At 40.6% G+C, this 16,914-nt stretch overlaps 1 protein-coding gene across 9 annotated transcripts in view; it reads right to left on the reverse strand.

Annotated features, from left to right (window-relative positions):
- The window catches only part of LOC115151117 (receptor-type tyrosine-protein phosphatase T), a 587,678-nt gene that overhangs the window by 418,693 nt on the left and 152,071 nt on the right, over window positions 1-16,914 (reverse strand). For all 9 annotated transcript variants that reach the window (XM_029695125.1, XM_029695122.1, XM_029695121.1 and 6 more), the window contains exon 3: window positions 3,177-3,448. In XM_029695125.1, the coding sequence (XP_029550985.1) occupies window positions 3,177-3,448 (272 nt within the window). The remainder of the gene's footprint in view (window positions 1-3,176; window positions 3,449-16,914) is intronic.

A 16,914-nucleotide genomic window follows, 5' to 3' on the forward strand; every position in this document is an offset into this window, starting at 1 on the left:
TTTCGTCCACTTGGCCGCCTGAGCCATGGACCAAATTAAAATAGTTTTTCACCCAAAAATGATCATAATCCGTTGGATAATTTGTACATTTTACTTATTTTTGATTATTAGAAATATATATCTGACCATTTTATAAATGCTATAAATAAACGTGTGACATTATTGCATTTTTTGCCTGGTTCTTTTGTGGCAGAAACAAAATGTTTGGAGAGCATTTTGGCACACTGTGTGAATTGGAGTGGTACATGGTGTGAATTCTCAACCACCCCAACTGCTTTAGAGGGAGGAAAGCAGACAGAGAGGCTTTGAACAAAGGACGAGTGAGGTTTTTGATTTCTTGGATGGCAATTTTCTGGAATAGAAAACGTGCGTGAAATGCAGAGAGAAATTCCAATGTCACACAGTGTGTTTACGTATCACGTTTATTTAGAAACAATTATATTGTCAGCGCTTTGTTGAAATACCTCCTTATGAAAACGCTAAGACAGAATTTTCTCAATGTCCCATCGTGCTTCAAATAACTTGGGTAGGGGAGCGCAAAACAAAAAGGAAACATTAATTTGTGTAAAATGTGCCACTTATCTTTTGTGCCGGACCTACTTGTCTAATCAAACACAGAGTGTGGTCTTAGCTGTCCCTTTAAAACCACACAGTCAGATTCTTAAGGACATACCCAAGCCTAATATTTAACAAGCAATCAATTAAATTCAATGAACTCCATTTTAAGACTGTTCTTAGCTGTTTTAATGAACAAACGGTCAACTCTTTCAAGCAGTGTCATGAAATATGAAAAGCAGAAAAGGTTATTTGATTTACCTTCACACCTAATGTGTGCTTTACCCTAGGGGTTTTCAAACTTTTCTTTCCCAGGGACCCCCACCCAGGCAAACCGGCGACACAGGGACCCCCATCATATGATAGCAAAAAATAAGTTGCATCTTGTCTTAGCATCAGGTGAATGATAATGGTATACTTAATCAAAATGAATAGATTTGGTAGACAGTTTCATTATTTTGACCTCCCCACAGTTCAAGTTCATTGGGAAGAGGAAGTGTAAACTCTAACATAGCGTAATAGTCAGAACGGTATCTTGGCGGCGGAGAGAACATGTTTCTGTTGTAAACGTAATAATTCTACACATTTTCCATTGAATTGATACAACTTTATTTATTTGTAAGGTAATTTCCAGCAATTCTACACAGTTTGGCATGGAGCTGAGAGACAACTTGGCAGTTTCCTGCAACTCTATGCACTGTATATACTGTAGTTCAATATCTTTTTGTATGCTTTCTATCTGGCTTTGGTCATGTAAGTAGACACTGAAACAGTTTTTCCATCTTGAAAACTACCACAGACGGCCCACCTAAGAATTGTCTATACAGACAAAATCATGTAATTAGCTCGAATGACTGTAATTTTCTCCATATTAAAGGGACAGTTAGATCTTTTGGCAATGAAGCCATTTATCTACTTCCCCAGAGTCAAATGAACAGGAACAGCTAGCATGCAAACTGTTCCTGTTGACTTCCAGTCATTGCACTAATGCTAGTTAGCATTGGCTTGTGAAACTATTTCTAACTTCCTTCATACTGGACACAGAGACATGAACATGGTATCCATGATGGTATTCTGTTGTAGCTAGCGATGTTCATAAAAAAAAAAGAATTCACATAAAATATCCCTATAAGTATTTTTCGAAATTGTATTAATTAATTGCGGACCCCCTGCAGTATCTCGCTGCGAACCCAACTTTGAAAATCCCTGCCTTAGCCTACGGACTAAGTCAATATTTAATTATAGCTAAAACCAAATATTCACAATATTAGTCTTTCCGCCTCACCAAGGTAAATAAGTTATGCAATGCCCTGTGCAAGTGACGTGTTCCTACATCATACTTCCCTGTTCATTTCCCTGGTCTTTTGAATGGTCTTAATGATTATATCATCAAATTCATGAAAAGCGTGGTCATATAAGATATGAATTCTACTTCTGCCAGAGGCCTTTCATTAAGTTGTTGCACTGAAGACCATTGCGCTACATTTTTGCCCATTGAAGACCATTCAAAAAGCTTACAAAATTCAAAAACTACAAGGTTACTTTCCACATCAAAGTACTGAATTCCATTAACTGAAAAATGTATCTATTGACATTTTATTTAATTTGCACAGAGAAAGAGAAAGAGATGAAGGGGAGATAGAGAGAGACAGTAAGAGATAGTCAGACAGTGAAAGAGATAGAGGGAGAGAGAAAGTGTTTGTGAAAGTGGATTGTGTAAGAGAGAGAGAGGTGTGTGTGGGGACCTAAAATAATTTTCCCTCTAAGGTTATTTAACTTGGCCATTTTGCAGTGAGATGATTTGCCAAGATAATTGTTGCTGGGGTGACTAAACTCCCCACTGAAGTCATTTTTGGCGTCCCATTTCAGCGAGAGTTGAGGACTGAAAATAGAATGAAGTCAAATTGGATGAAATTTGCAGTGCACAAAGGTTGCCTCTACGTGTAAAGCTCCAGCAGATGAAAATTTGCATACTGCTCATATTCTAGAGAGAGAACTAATTACCATTGCAATGTTTCAGCTTTGCCTTTAAAAATTGGATTGCGTCTCCAATGCCATGGGCCCTGGTCAAAAGTAGACTAAATAAATATCAAAGTATACTAAATAAGGAATAAGGTGCCATTGGGGACGCAATCTTGTTCATGAAGTGAACAACTGTTTTAAAAAGGTCGGCAAATAAGCAGTAATGAACGCGAGGACTTTCAGGGTGAGAAATAGATGGCAGGGCATGAGTATTCCTGTTAGTCAAAAATGATTTATAGTCAAGTTTAAGCAGTTTCTTAACCCTATTGGCTAACTAAGAAGACTGCAAATAAACTAATTGGGTTACATTAGGAAATAACTGAGTTGTCGAACCTCATCACACAGATAAGACAGGCAATATCAATCACAACGAAAATATTATTTAGAAATCAAATTTCCAGCAATAGGCCTACCACACACTGGTTCTGAACAGTGGATTGAGCATGCCTATAGTTGGTGTGATCGCAGTGTCATGAACATATTAAACATATTGCGTTACATCAAACGGAAGAATACAGACTTTATTTTTTTTAAATCCTTTGTGGCCCCTAATGAACACCTCACAGATGTATGTGTGAACACTGAAGCTCTCCCCTCACCTGATAGGAGTTGGGCCAGAAGGTGCTGATGGCCAGCTCGGTCTTGACCCAGCCCTCGGTCACCAAGGCGGAGGCGTTCCACACAGGGTTTCCCTGGGCACCGCCGTTCACCTTAATGTAGACATTGAGCGCCCCGGGACTGGAGCCGTCGCGGCTGGATAGAGAGTAGTGGAAGTCGATGCAGTGGGTGTCGTTCTCCTTCAGGGTAGGCAGGAGCAGGTGGGCCTTCTGTCCCGACGCCCGGCCGGAGCCGTTCACCACCATGAAAGAACCTATCAGGGACGAGAAAGAACCAAGACGTGAGCTGAGACGAGGAAGAGTATTTCTGGCCTAGAACAGACCGATTTGTTGTCTACCAGACCTGGGTTCAAATATTATTTGTGTTCTTTTAAATACTTGAGCTGCGCTTGACAGAGTGCAGCTCAAAGTGAAAGCCCCACCCCTCTGGCACTATAGGCAGGCTCAATCAAATGCTCAAAAGTATTTGAAAGAAAACACATACTATTTTAACTCACTATTTGAACCCAGACCCATGAAGTATGAGGAATGTCTGCAGAACAACTACTGCTACAGTGAACTATTGTACTTGTACTGTAAAATATTATTGAAATCTGCAGGGAGAGAAGAAAGAGAAAGCAGGAGAGCAGAGAGATAAAAAGTAGTGTAAAATGGGTGAGATGCAGACAGGAAGAGGGATGAATAGGTGTGAGAAGACGTGCTGCTGGAATAACAAAGAATGTATTGAGGTGACATATATTCTCAGGGACATTGCTTTGATAACTGAACATCAAGCCAGGCAAATGTCCACCCTGGCAATATTCTGGCTTGTGTGCCTTCCAATATATACACTACTCTGATGTAAAACAACATACACCCACATACATACCGAGCGTTTGTGGTTTTATAGCTTGACTCACATTTGGCAGTAGGCTATTCTACAGTGGGCAAAAAATGCTGGGAGAGTTCTGGCATAAGGCATGTGGCCTGAATCATAAAGACTTTTCTTCCAAAGTGTGACAATTAGACGATTAGGTTGAGTTATTACAAAAATGGTCTCCGGACACTTTCAAATCATAATCGCTATAGATTAACTCGGTAGACCATTCCATGAAAGGAATTATGTAATTTATCTTGAATACTTGACCTAGATTGCCTGATCCTAACTGATACACTTATCAAGGGTCGCCCCTTGGCTTCCATTCAAATCCAGGCTGTATCACAACAGGCCGTTATTGGGGCTCCCATAGGGTGGCGCACAATTGGCCCAGCGTCGTCCGGGTTTGGTCTTAACTGACTTGCCTAGTTAAAGAAAGGTAAAAAATGTATATAATAGTAATAATAATAATAATTACTAGAACTTTAGCACACGAGCAGCAAGGGCAGCTCCCCTTGAAACCATAATGAATTCCCTGACACAAATGAGAACTTAAATGTGTCAGTGCAGAGCAAATGAGAGGGTTGAAATAACGACAACCTCTTTCTAGACAAATTTTGTCAGAAACCTTTTAACTCACCAATGATAAATGGCGTCTGCTAATGTGGCTAGGGCCATAGGATGGCATGCGGAATCAGACGATTCATCACCAAAATGATCTGAAGCACATCAATGGGTTATGCAGAGAGGAGATACAGTATCAATCATCCCAGCCTTGGGTCCGGAATCTTGGCTGATAAAATGTCTTATTCGCCTCAGCCACCGCCGTTTTACATCAGCACTCTCGCCAACCCCATCTTGCCAACACACTGACTCACACACACACATACACACAAATTGACTCACAGATTCACACACACTGGCTCAAGTGTACACACACATACATCCATATATTTGATTATTTATTTTTGCTATTGCATTGTCGTGAAAGGAACCTGCAAGTAAACATTTCATTGGACGCTGTATACCATGTGTATCCCGTACATATGACTAATAAAACTTGAAATTTGAAACACAAAAACTCACACAAACACACACACACACAAAACACAGCCTCCCTCCAACATCAACACACAGCCAATGTGATGAATGTAAATCAGGGCACCTTTTAACCTCTAGAAGTGTCTACCTGAAATACTGGGGTGTTAAAGGTCCTCACAAGTTTCACATGGTAGAAGAATCATGGGGTCATATGGAGAGACTTTCAAAATGAACATGAGAGACATGAACATTTATGAAAGTGACATATTTTGTTGACATGAAAATGTTAGCAAACCATGGCCAGAGGTAAACAAGTTTCAGGCATCTGAACATTGTTTAAAATACATTTTATGGAATTTTCATGGAAATTGGATTTAATATAATGAATTGAACTATTAGACTTTTATTCCCTGCACCCCTGTACAGTGAGCTCCAAAAGTATTAGGACAGTGATAACTTAGTTGTTGTTTTGGCTCTGTACTCCAGCACTTTGGATTTTAAATTATACAATGACTATGAGGTTAAAGTGCAGACTGTCAGCTTAAATTTGAGGGTATTTTCATCCATATCAGGTCAACCGTTTCACTTTATTGTAAATAATAGAATATATTTCTGATAGTAGGTTTGAGGCCTACCTACTCCATACACACTGATATAAGTGCAATAAAGTACATATTTATTCCCCAGGTGTGCTGTTAAAACTGTGGAGAAATGGGCAAAAATAAAAGGCCAATCGGTCGCGGGGTACTCAGATCAATAGTAATATGGGCAGCCACAAAGCCAATCAACCGGTGAGTAAAAAGAGCAAAATCGCTCCTGACCAGCTCCACACTGGTTATGCAAGTAAAGAGGCCCTCGAGCAACTACAGTAGCAACCACCACCAGCCCAGAAATACAGTACCAAACATCATGCCTGTTTAAACAGCTTCTTTCTCAATGTCCAAGCTCCTTTTGCCGCAATATAAAGACAATGATTAAGAATTGGCGATGGTAAGACAATAGCCATAGGTGGGCCGAGTGGCAATCATGTTCTCTAACTGTCACTATCCCCAAAAAGTTTTAGTGTTTGGTTATACTGTATATGTGGCCTTGTGCCAAAACATGCATTTGTTTGTAGCAGGGATTTACCACCCCCCTTCTGTACTGGCGGATGCTGTTGATACTATTTCAGAGTATTTAGAACCTTTAACCTGGTTTGGTTAACCGCAGCCTCTGATCATTTGAAGAATATTTGTCTCAAATTTAACCTGACTAAACTGTTTGATATTTAGAGCCAGAGTAAGATGTCGACAGACTCTATGAAAGCTGAGTTTATTCACCCCAAAGGATCGAACAGCTGAAATGACAAAAACACATTTCCAATAGTGATGATATATATATACCCCAATTTGGGTGGAGTCTCCTCCTTCTCGCTAAACTAATCTCCAAACCTACACAGATTAATGTAAGAAACCCAGCAAACTTCTCTCTAATTTTGACAAATAACCCCCACAAGTACTTAATCGAGGGGTGTTTTGGCTAATGACATCAGTTATCACTTTCCAAATGCATGTACTAGAGATACAAAACAGAAAAACATTGATCCTCATTTAATTAGGATTTTTATTTATTTTTATTCTCCACAGGAGTCGCCCCTTCATGATATGATTTCCTCTATAAGCTGCATGCCTGACCCTGAATTGGCTCTAGATATTTGTATATCTCTAGCAGACAAACACGCCATAGAGCTAAAAATATAACTAATCCTTGGTTCTCTGTAAAACTTTCCGATCTCATTATGATGAGAAATCAGGCCTGGACCAAGGCTAGAAAAACTGATTCGGTAACTGATTGGCAGCTTTTAGGCAATCGAGAAATAGATGCACTTCCTCAATTAAGAAAGCTAAAATGAAGCTACATTCTATGTTATATCTCAGACTCTGCTGATCCGTCTATATTTTGGAAAACAGTAAATGCACTGAAGCGTGGAAATTCCTCTCCTTCCCTGCTTAAGCAAATTGTGTCAGACTCTGGCATCATTATCAATATTTTTTTTTACAAGTTATGCTTTTAATCAACATTTTATCTTGGCAGGCTTTTTATTTGAAAGAAATAGTGGTGTGATTGACCGTAGTCAGTCAGGTGACTGCTCTTCCCTCTCCAAGCCCCCCAGTTGCTTCAATGGAAGATCAGTCAACTTCTAGTGAATCTTTGTTTTCATATTTATTTTTTATGTATTTGTGATGTGCTAGATGCCTTTCTTAAGATTGATGTGGGGAAAAAAGTCCACTGGGGCAGGTTTGCTTGATCCTTTCTTGCTACAGCTTGTTGTTCCACTGATAGTGGAAACTCAAACACATATTTATTACCTGACGGTGGTTTCTGGATCTATCCCCAGGTTCTGGAAGGTGGCCCATATACTGTACATCCCCTTCATAAATGTGGTGACCCGTGTGACCTAAATAATTATCGCCCCATTTCCAAACTCTCTTGCCTAGCTAAAATCTTAGAATCCTTGGTAAATACTTAACTTAGATCTTTTTTAACTATGAAATGTATTCTAAATGATCATTACTCACGTTTCAGACCTGGTCATAGCACCATCTCTACTGCTACTATGGTTTTAAATGATGTTATTAATTGTATGGATAGGAAGAAACCTGTCTAAGGCTTTTGACACTGTGGATCACTCATGACTAATTCAGAGGATTTATTTAATTGGCCTGAACCAGCTGCGTGTAGCTGGTTAGAAAATTATTTAACGGACAGAACACATTGTGTATTTACAGATGGTGTTAAAATCTGGTTTTCTGGACATTACAACAACAAAATATCCTGACAATAAAAGCCTCCTATTTACCATGGTTCTAGATTAGTTGAATAATCGGCAGTGTCCCTCGGAAGGCCAGTGCACTGGAAACATAGAAAAAAGGGTTCAACTGCGAAGCTGTAAATCTGAGACAAAGTGGGGACAGTCAGCAGCCGCCCAGCAGCCCAGCCGTGGAGCAGCTGGGGTTGAAACAGTGCAGCTCCTCCTCTTTCTCCTCTTCTGTTTTAAAGGATTTCAGACCACTCTCCCGTAGAACTACTCGACTACACCCTGACTACACCCCCACTCAGGGGCCTGTCCAGGGTCCCAGGGAAAGGAGTGTGCATTCCCAGCCCATGCCAATGGGCCTCGGCCCATTTCACACATTTAACATGCCCAATTCCCTGGTCCCTTCACACTCCGCCTCCACGGCAAAGGCAGCCGTGGTGGGCTGACGCCACAGAGCCGCGCGGCGTGGACCCCATATGTTCCCTGTCCTCGATGTGTAATGGCCCTGCATGATTCGTTTCCTCTCGCCTCGCCATGCCCTAATTATTGCCATCCAGCTTCATCTGGGGCAATGCCAACACACGTTCGTTCACAGTTTCCCACTGCTCGTCACTACATTCCTTTCTTCATCACAGCAATAGGGCATCAAAGTGACATCGCTCCACTATGTTTTACACATATCCCATAGTAACAGGAGGAACACGAAGGGTGCGAGACAACAAGCCCATAGGCTTAGTGTAGGAATTTCACTTGGCCTTTTCAATATCACGCCAGCCAGCCTCGTTGACCTTCTGTTATTGGAAGCTGGATACTATGATGCTGTTAGACAGGGGTGAGGAGCAACACCCCGGGGGTCCTCGGCTAATCTGATAAGTGGGAAATCAATAATTGGTACAGCAATGCGCCTGAATGCAAATAGCTTGATCGAGTCGCCGACACCAGTGCCTCCCTCTTGCAGTTAAGCTCTGCCTGTTTCCAAACCTCAATTTACCTCTTGATTAATACAGTAATTTATTGCTTGTAAACACAGCAACTTTGGTACTAAAGAGGAATTGACTTCCAGTTCAACTGGCAGGAAAAGCTTTTAAAGCATAAAAGGTCATTCATTTAGTCACTTAATTATAAATAAGGGGGGGGGCATGGTCTTTTGTTTGGCCCTGGGTATTGATATTTTGTACATTTCTCTGGAAGGTGTGTACAATGTGTTCTATTAATGTATTTGTTTACAACTAATGTCAAATGTTGACAGTTAATGGTTACCTTCATTAATGGGATATTTAAATAGATAATAATTCCAACAATGATTTTAGATCTGCATGGTCATGGACACCAATTCCATTAAGAGATGTAATTAAACTCTTAGCTCTGTTACATTGAAAATTGAGTTTCTAGACATGTGCACAAAACAAAGGCAAATACACAAGTTCAATTTGGGTGAGTGTTTATTTTCATAAGTTACTTATTCCTATTGATGTTCTTTTCATAATTCTTTCATAAAATACAAGTCTAGAATTCCTTTAGAAGGTCTTGTCAGTTTAAAAAAAAAATGCTTGCGAAAGCTTGTCAAAAAGTACATTTTTACCTGTTGATATCAGCCGGCATAGAAATAGGTTTTTATCACTCTGTTTGAGAAAAGAAAAATAGATCTTGGTTCTGAAACCACACCGAGACTGTATTATTTTCTCTTTCTCCAGGAACAAAGCACAGCCTTAATCGCTTCGATGGTGAGGCCTCTCTCGATGGCAACTGCTCCAGTCAGGGCCAGGTTTCTGCAAATTGAACACTTCGCAACCAAACCTGCTGCACAGCACTGCTCAGAGGTGTGTGTGTTTTTTTATTTAAAAGCGGCCAAATCCCTAGGGAAGATCATAGCAGCCTCTAATGAGTGAAAGGGAGAGGCAAACTAATAACACCCTCAAATAAATTATAAGCAAAGCTCATCTGCTAACAATTGACATGAAAGCTGTCTCAACAATGAAATGCAATCAATTTATAATCCTGCCGTCCTGGAGTTCATTCGCACATTAATAAAAAAAGTGTGAGGCATTGTCCATTGTTTCCATTCCGCTGACCTGAGCCAGGTTTCCCAAAAGCATCTTGGAACTTAAGTTCATTTTTAGAACCTTCGTAGGTGCATCGATAAATCTCTGAGCTGTTTCCCAAAACCATTGTTACTAAAGTTGCTCTTGAAAACACTTGTTATTTAATGACTGCCTCAGAACGACCTATAAGTGTGTAGTTAGATACAGTGCCTTTGGAATTTATTCAGACCCCTTGACTTTTTGGTCACCTCCCTGACCAAGGCCCTTCTCCCTCGACTGCTCAGTTTGGCCGGGCAGCCAGCACTAGGAAGAGTCTTGGTGGTTCCAAACTTCTTCCATTTAAGAATGATGGAGGCCACTGTGATCTTAGGGACCTTCAATGCTGCAGACATTTGTTGGTACCCTTCCCCAGATCTGTGCCTCGACACAATCCTGTCTTGGAGCTCTATGGACAATTTCTTTGACCTCATGGCTTGGTTTTGCTCTAACATGCACTGGCAACTGTGGGACCTTATATAGACAGGTGTGTGCCTTTCCAAATCATGTCCAATCAATTGATTATACAACAGGTGGACTCCAATCAAGTTGCAGAAACATCTCAAGGATGATCAATGGAAGCAGGATGCACCTGAGCCCAATTTCGAGTCTCATAGCAAAGGGTCTGAGTAATTATGTAAATAAGATATTTCTGTTTTTCGCTTTGTCTTTATGGGGTATTGTGTGTAGATTGATGAGGAAAAAAGAACAATTTTATCAATTTTTGAATAAGGCTGTAACATAACAAAATGTGGATAAAGTCAATGGGTCTGAATACTTTCCGAATGCACAGCAGGTTTCCAATCTCCCAACCTCATAACTAGATAGCAAGAAATCATTTCAGGCTATCAATCAAGTTAGAGTAGCTAGCTTGGCTAACTATCTAAGCTGACATGTCTGGCAAGGTTGTAAGATTTTTTGAAGCAAGCAATAACTAAATGTACTGAATAAGACTCACATTCCTTTCAATATTTTACCCAGATTTTAGCAAGGCTGCAGAGAAGAATATTTAGTTCATAAAAAAACAGAACTACCAGTCAGGAGGATATAGACAGAGGTATGCTTAGGTATGCAGAACAATGGACATACAGTAGTTTGGAAGTTTGGACACACCTAATCATTCCAGGGTTTTTCTTTATTTTTACTATTTTGTACATTGAAGAATAATAGTGAAGACATCAACACTATGAAATAACACATATGGAATCATGTTGTAACCAAAAAGGTGTTAAACATATATTTAGATTCTTCAAAATAGTCACCCTTTTCCTTGATGACAATTTTGCAGACTCTTGGCATTCTCTCAAACAGTTTCACCTGGAATGCTTTTCCAACAGCCTTGAAGAAGATCCCACATATGCTGAGCACTTGTTGGCTGCTTTTCCTTCAATCTGGAGGTCCAAACCAAGATCTCGTACAACGATGTTTTTAATTTAATTTTATTTCACCTTTATTTAGGGGCTAGGGGGCAGTATTTTCACGGCCGGATGAAAAACGTACCCAATTTAAACAGGTTACTACTCTGGCCCAGAAAATAGAATATGCATATTATTAGTACATTTGGATTGAAAACACTCTGAAGTTTCTAAGACTGTTTGAATGGTGTCTCTAAGTATAACAGAACTCATATGGCAGGCAAAAACCTGAGAAAAAAATACAAGCAGAAAATGAAAATCTTGTGGCTGTACTATTTTCAAGTCATTGCCAATAAAACACACAGTGACAAAGGATTCATTTTGCACTTCCTATGGCTTCCACTAGATGTCAACAGTCTTTATAAAGTTCTTTGAAGCGTCTATGATGAACAGAGACCGGATGAGAAGGAAGGGAAGTTGATGTCCCTGGGATGTCGTCACTTCATTATTGCGCGTTCATGCGCGCTCATGTGAGATGAGACCTTTTTCAAAACGTTTTTCAAGACACAGGAAAGGTCCGGTTGAAATATTACTGATGTTTCACGTTAAAAATGGCCCTAAAGATTGATGCTAAACAACGTTTGACATGTTTGAACAAACGTAAAAAAAAAATTTTTTGGACTGAACGCGCTAACAACACGGAACAACATGGAGTTGTTTGGACATAAATTATGAACTTCATCGAAAAAAACAACATTTGTTGTGGACCTGGGATACCTGGAAGTGCCTTCTGATGAAGATTATTAAAGGTAAGGGAATATTTCTAATGTTATTTATGATTTTAGATGATTCCAACATGGCGGCTATCTGTATTGCGTAGTGTATTTTTCTGAGCAGAGTACTCAGATTATTGCAAAGTGTGCTTTCCCAGTAAAGTTATTTTGAAATCTGTCAATGCGGTTGCATTCAGGAGATGTTAATCTATAATTCTTTGAATAACAGTTTAATACTTTAACCACGTTTTTTTGTAAATTCACTGGCAGTTTTGGGGGAGACACATTTTCTCAACGACACGCGCCGATGTAAAATGCTGTTTTTGGATATAAATATGAACTTGATAGAACAAAAAATGCATGTATTGTCCTAGGAGTGTCATCTGATGAAGATTGTCAAAGGTTAGCGCATAATTTTAGCTGGTTTTCTGCTTTGGTGATGCCTGTCCTTGAATTGAAAATGGATGTGTGTACTTTTTTAGCTCTGTACTCTCCTAACATAATCTCCTAACATAATCTAACTTTATGCTTTCGCCGTAAAGCCTCTTTGAAATCGGACAATGTGGTTCGATTAAGGAGATGTTTATCTTTCAAATGGTGTAAAATAGTTGATTGTTTGAGAAATTGAAATTATTAGATCTTTGCTGTTTTGAATTTCCCGCCATGCTAGCAATCCCGTCAGTGGGATTCTATCCCCAAGAGGTCCCTAACAGGTTTATTTAAACAGGTAGGCCAATTGAGAACAAGTTGTCATTTACACTCATTTACAGTGAAGAGGTGACTCTGGGATGCTGGCCTTCCAAGCAGAGTCCCTCTGTCCAGTGTCTGTGTTCTTTTGCCCATCTTAATCTTTTCTTTTTATTGGCCAGTCTGAGATATGGCTTTTTTTTGCAACTCTGCCTAGAAGGCCAGCATCCCAGAGTCGCCTCTTCACTGTTGCCGTTGAGACTGGTGTTTTGCAGGTACTATTTAATGAAGCTGACAGTTGAAGACTTGTGAGGTGTCTGTTTCTCAAACAAGACTCTCTAATGTACTTGTCCTCTTGCTCAGTTGTGCACCGGGGCCTCCCACTCCTCGTTCTATTCTGGTTAGAGACAGTTTGCGCTCTTCTGTGAAGAGAGTAGTACACAGCGTTGTACGAGATCTTCAGATTCTTGGTAATTTCTAGCATGGAATAGCCTTCATTTCTCAGAACAAGAATAGACTGATGAGTTTCAGAAGAAAGTTTTGTTTCTGGCCATTTTGAGCCTGTAATCAAACCCAGAAATGCTGATGCTCCAGATACTCAACTAGTCGAAAGAAGGACAGTTTTATTGCTTCTTTAATCAGCACGACAGTTTAAAGCTGTGCTAACATAATTGCAAAAGGGTTTTCTAATGATCAATTAGCCTTTTTAAAATGATAAACTTGGATTAGCTAACACAACGTGCCATTGGAACACAGGAGTGATGGTTGATGATAATGGGCCTATGTATATATTCCATAAAGAATCAGCTGTTTCCACCTACAATAGTAATTTACAATATTAACAATGTCAACACTGTATTTCTGATCAATTTGATGTTATTTTAATAGACAAAAAAGTGCTTTTCTTTCAAAAATAAGGACATTTCTAAGTGACCCCAAACTTTTTAACGGTAGTCTATATATATTTTTTATACATAGAATTAAGCATAATGATTATGGCTCTAGATTGCAGGAAAAATCTGTTTCAGGTGTTTGAAAAATGCAAAATTCTCCAAATATTAAAATCATTGTTTCTTGAAATCGGTTTCTGTAGTCTTTTACTGTATTTGTCTCACTGCGAAGCAGACAGCGACTTCCCGTCTCATGATTACCAGGTCTCATTACTAAACAGAACATCAACAAAGATCCATTGGTCACACCTCAATGAGGAAATTGAGTCTCAGTCAAAATAAGGGGCTGAAAACTCTGACAACAATATTGGTAGGGACAAGAGGAACACACTTCATCCTCATTGACAGTTAGCCAATGCAGCGTCGATAATCCTCTGGTTAAGCCACAGAGAAAGACATCCCCAACCCACGCCTGGGACTACAACTCCCCAAGGCTCACGCCTATAAAATTAGCACCTGCTTCGATGTTATTTACCCAATAGGCTTGAACTATAGGAGATCAACGACCAATCAAAGTATCAATGGCACCTACACAATGGTTGATAAGTTTCTTCCTTACATTTGTTCGCCAAAAGCAATCTATCATTGAACACTACTGGGTATGAAAATATCTTGTGATACTGTCTGAATGCAACATTTATCACCCCGATCCCAGTTGGTGGGAAGAAGGGAATGCTGAGATACATTTATCCTGTTTTAGGACTTGGTGCTTTTTCCCAGTCAGTGGGATAATACAAATTCTCCTCCACGTTGTTATTTGGAGTGGGAATTACAGTCGCAGGTAGGCGAAAATTACCTTTGTGGCTCCCAGTCCATGGCTGAAGAGCGATGCGGTATGCCCGTGGTGCGACATTGGCTCCAATCCCAACACAGAGGTCAGCCATCATGATGATGGTCTCAGATAGCAGAACACACAGGGCCCCCTCTGTCCACATCCACTAACTACAGTACTCTCAATCTCTTTTTCCTCTCAACCATTACTTGTACAGTATATATTTTTTAAATGTATAGTATAGTGCACTACTTTTGACCAGGATCCATAGAACTCTGGTCGAAAGTACTGCACTGTATATGGAATAGGGTGCCATTTGGGACACATCCATAGTCTGATACAACCTTTAGAATATCAGTTCAAACCTCCATACTGTATTCATCAAATCTAATTTTATTGGTCACATACACGTGATTAGCAAATGTTATTGTGGGTGTAGCAAAATTATTGTGCTTCTAGCTCCGACAGTGCAGTAATATCTAACAAGTAATATCTAACAAATTACACAACGTATACCCAATACACACCAATCTAAGTAGGAATAAATTAAGACTATATACATATGGATGAGCGATGTCAGAGTGTTACGGACTGAGATACAGTAGAATAGTATAGAATACAGTGTATACATATGAGATGAGTAATGCAAGATATGTAAACATTATTAAGTTATTGAGATACTGTAGAATAGTATAGAAAACAGTATATACATATGACATGAGTAATGCCAGATATGTAAACATTATTAAAGTGACTAGTGCTCCATTCCTTAAAGTGGCCAGTAATTTCTAGTCTATGCCTATAGACAGCAGCCTCTAATGTGCTAGTGACGGTTGTTCAACAGTCTGACGGCATTGAGATAGAAGCTGTTTTTCAGTCTCTCGGTCCCAGCTTTGATGCACCTGTACTGACCTCGCCTTCTGGATGATAGCGGGGTGAACAGGCAGTGGCTCGGGTGGTTGATCTCCTTGCTGATCTTTTTGACCTTCCTGTGACATCGGGTGCTGTAGGTGTCCTGGAGGGTGGGTAGTTTGCCCCCGGTAATGCGTTGGGCAGACTGCATTGCGGTTGCGGGCGGTGCAGTTACCGTACCAGGTGGTGACACAGCCTGACAGGATGCTTTCAATTGTGCATCTGTAAAGGTTTGTGAGGGTTTTAGGTGACAGGCCACATTTCAGACTCCTGAGGTTGAAGAGGCTTTATTGCGCCTTCTTCACCACACTGCCTGTGTGGGTGGTTAATTTCAGTTTGTCAGCGATGTGTACGGCAAAGAGCTTGAAGCTTTCCACCTTCTCCACTGCGGTCTCGTGGGTGATCAGGGAGTACAGGAGGGGGCTGAGCACGCACCCTTGTGAGGCCCCAATGTTGAGGATCAGCAGAGTGGGGGTGATATTTCCTACCTTCACCACCTGGGGGTGCTCCGTCAGAAAGTCCAGGACCCAGTTGCACAGGGTGGGGTTCAGACCCAGGGCCTCGAGCTTAATGATGAGCTTGGAGGGTACTATGGTGTTGAATAAACATAATTGTTACATAGGTATTCGTCTTGTCCAGATGGGATGGAGCAGTGTGCAGAGTGATGGCGATTGCATCATCTGTGGAACTATTGGGGCGGTAAGCAAATTGAAGTGGGTCTAGTGTGGCAGGGGCGATAGTCATTAAGTTCAGTTACCTTTGCCTTTTTGGGTACAGGAACAATGGTGGCCTTCTTGAAGCATGTGGGGACAGCAGACTGGGATAGGGAGAGATTGAATATGCCCTTAAACACACCAGCCAGCTGGTCTGCGCATGCTCTGAGGACACGGCTAGGGATGCCGTCTGGGCCGGCAGCCCTGCGAGGGTTAACACGTTTAAATGTTTTACTCACGTCGGCCACGGAGAAGGAGAGCCCACAGTCCTTGGTGGCGGGCCGCGTCGGTGGCACTGTGTTATCCTCAAAGCTATAATGTGTTTAGCCTGTCCAGAAGCAAGACGTCGGTCACGTCGACGTGGCTGGTTTTCCTTTTGTAGTCCGTGATTATCTGTAGTCCCTGCCACATACGTCTTGTGTCTGAGCCGTTGAATTGTGACTCCAGTTTATCTCTATCAGTTTATCTCAGTCACTGTATGCACCTAGATTATTTTCCCAAGTTGCCCGGAACATATCCCAGTCCACGTGATCAAAACAATCCGATTAGTCAGACCAGCGTTGAATAGTTTGAAGCACGGGTACTTCCCAGTTACAGCAAATGCAGCCTCAGGATATGTGGTTTCCAGTTTGCATAAAGTCCAGTGAAGTTCTTTGAGGTGTCACAGGCCGGCTCATAGACTGTGGCAAAAAATAGAGGACATCAACAACCGGTATAGGCCAATTCAAAAAGTTCTTTATTATAAAACAAAACTATTAATTCTAAACAAAGAAAAAGGAATGAGGT

Source organism: Salmo trutta, chromosome 16 (assembly GCF_901001165.1).
Source record: "Salmo trutta chromosome 16, fSalTru1.1, whole genome shotgun sequence".
Lineage (NCBI taxonomy): Eukaryota > Metazoa > Chordata > Actinopteri > Salmoniformes > Salmonidae > Salmo > Salmo trutta.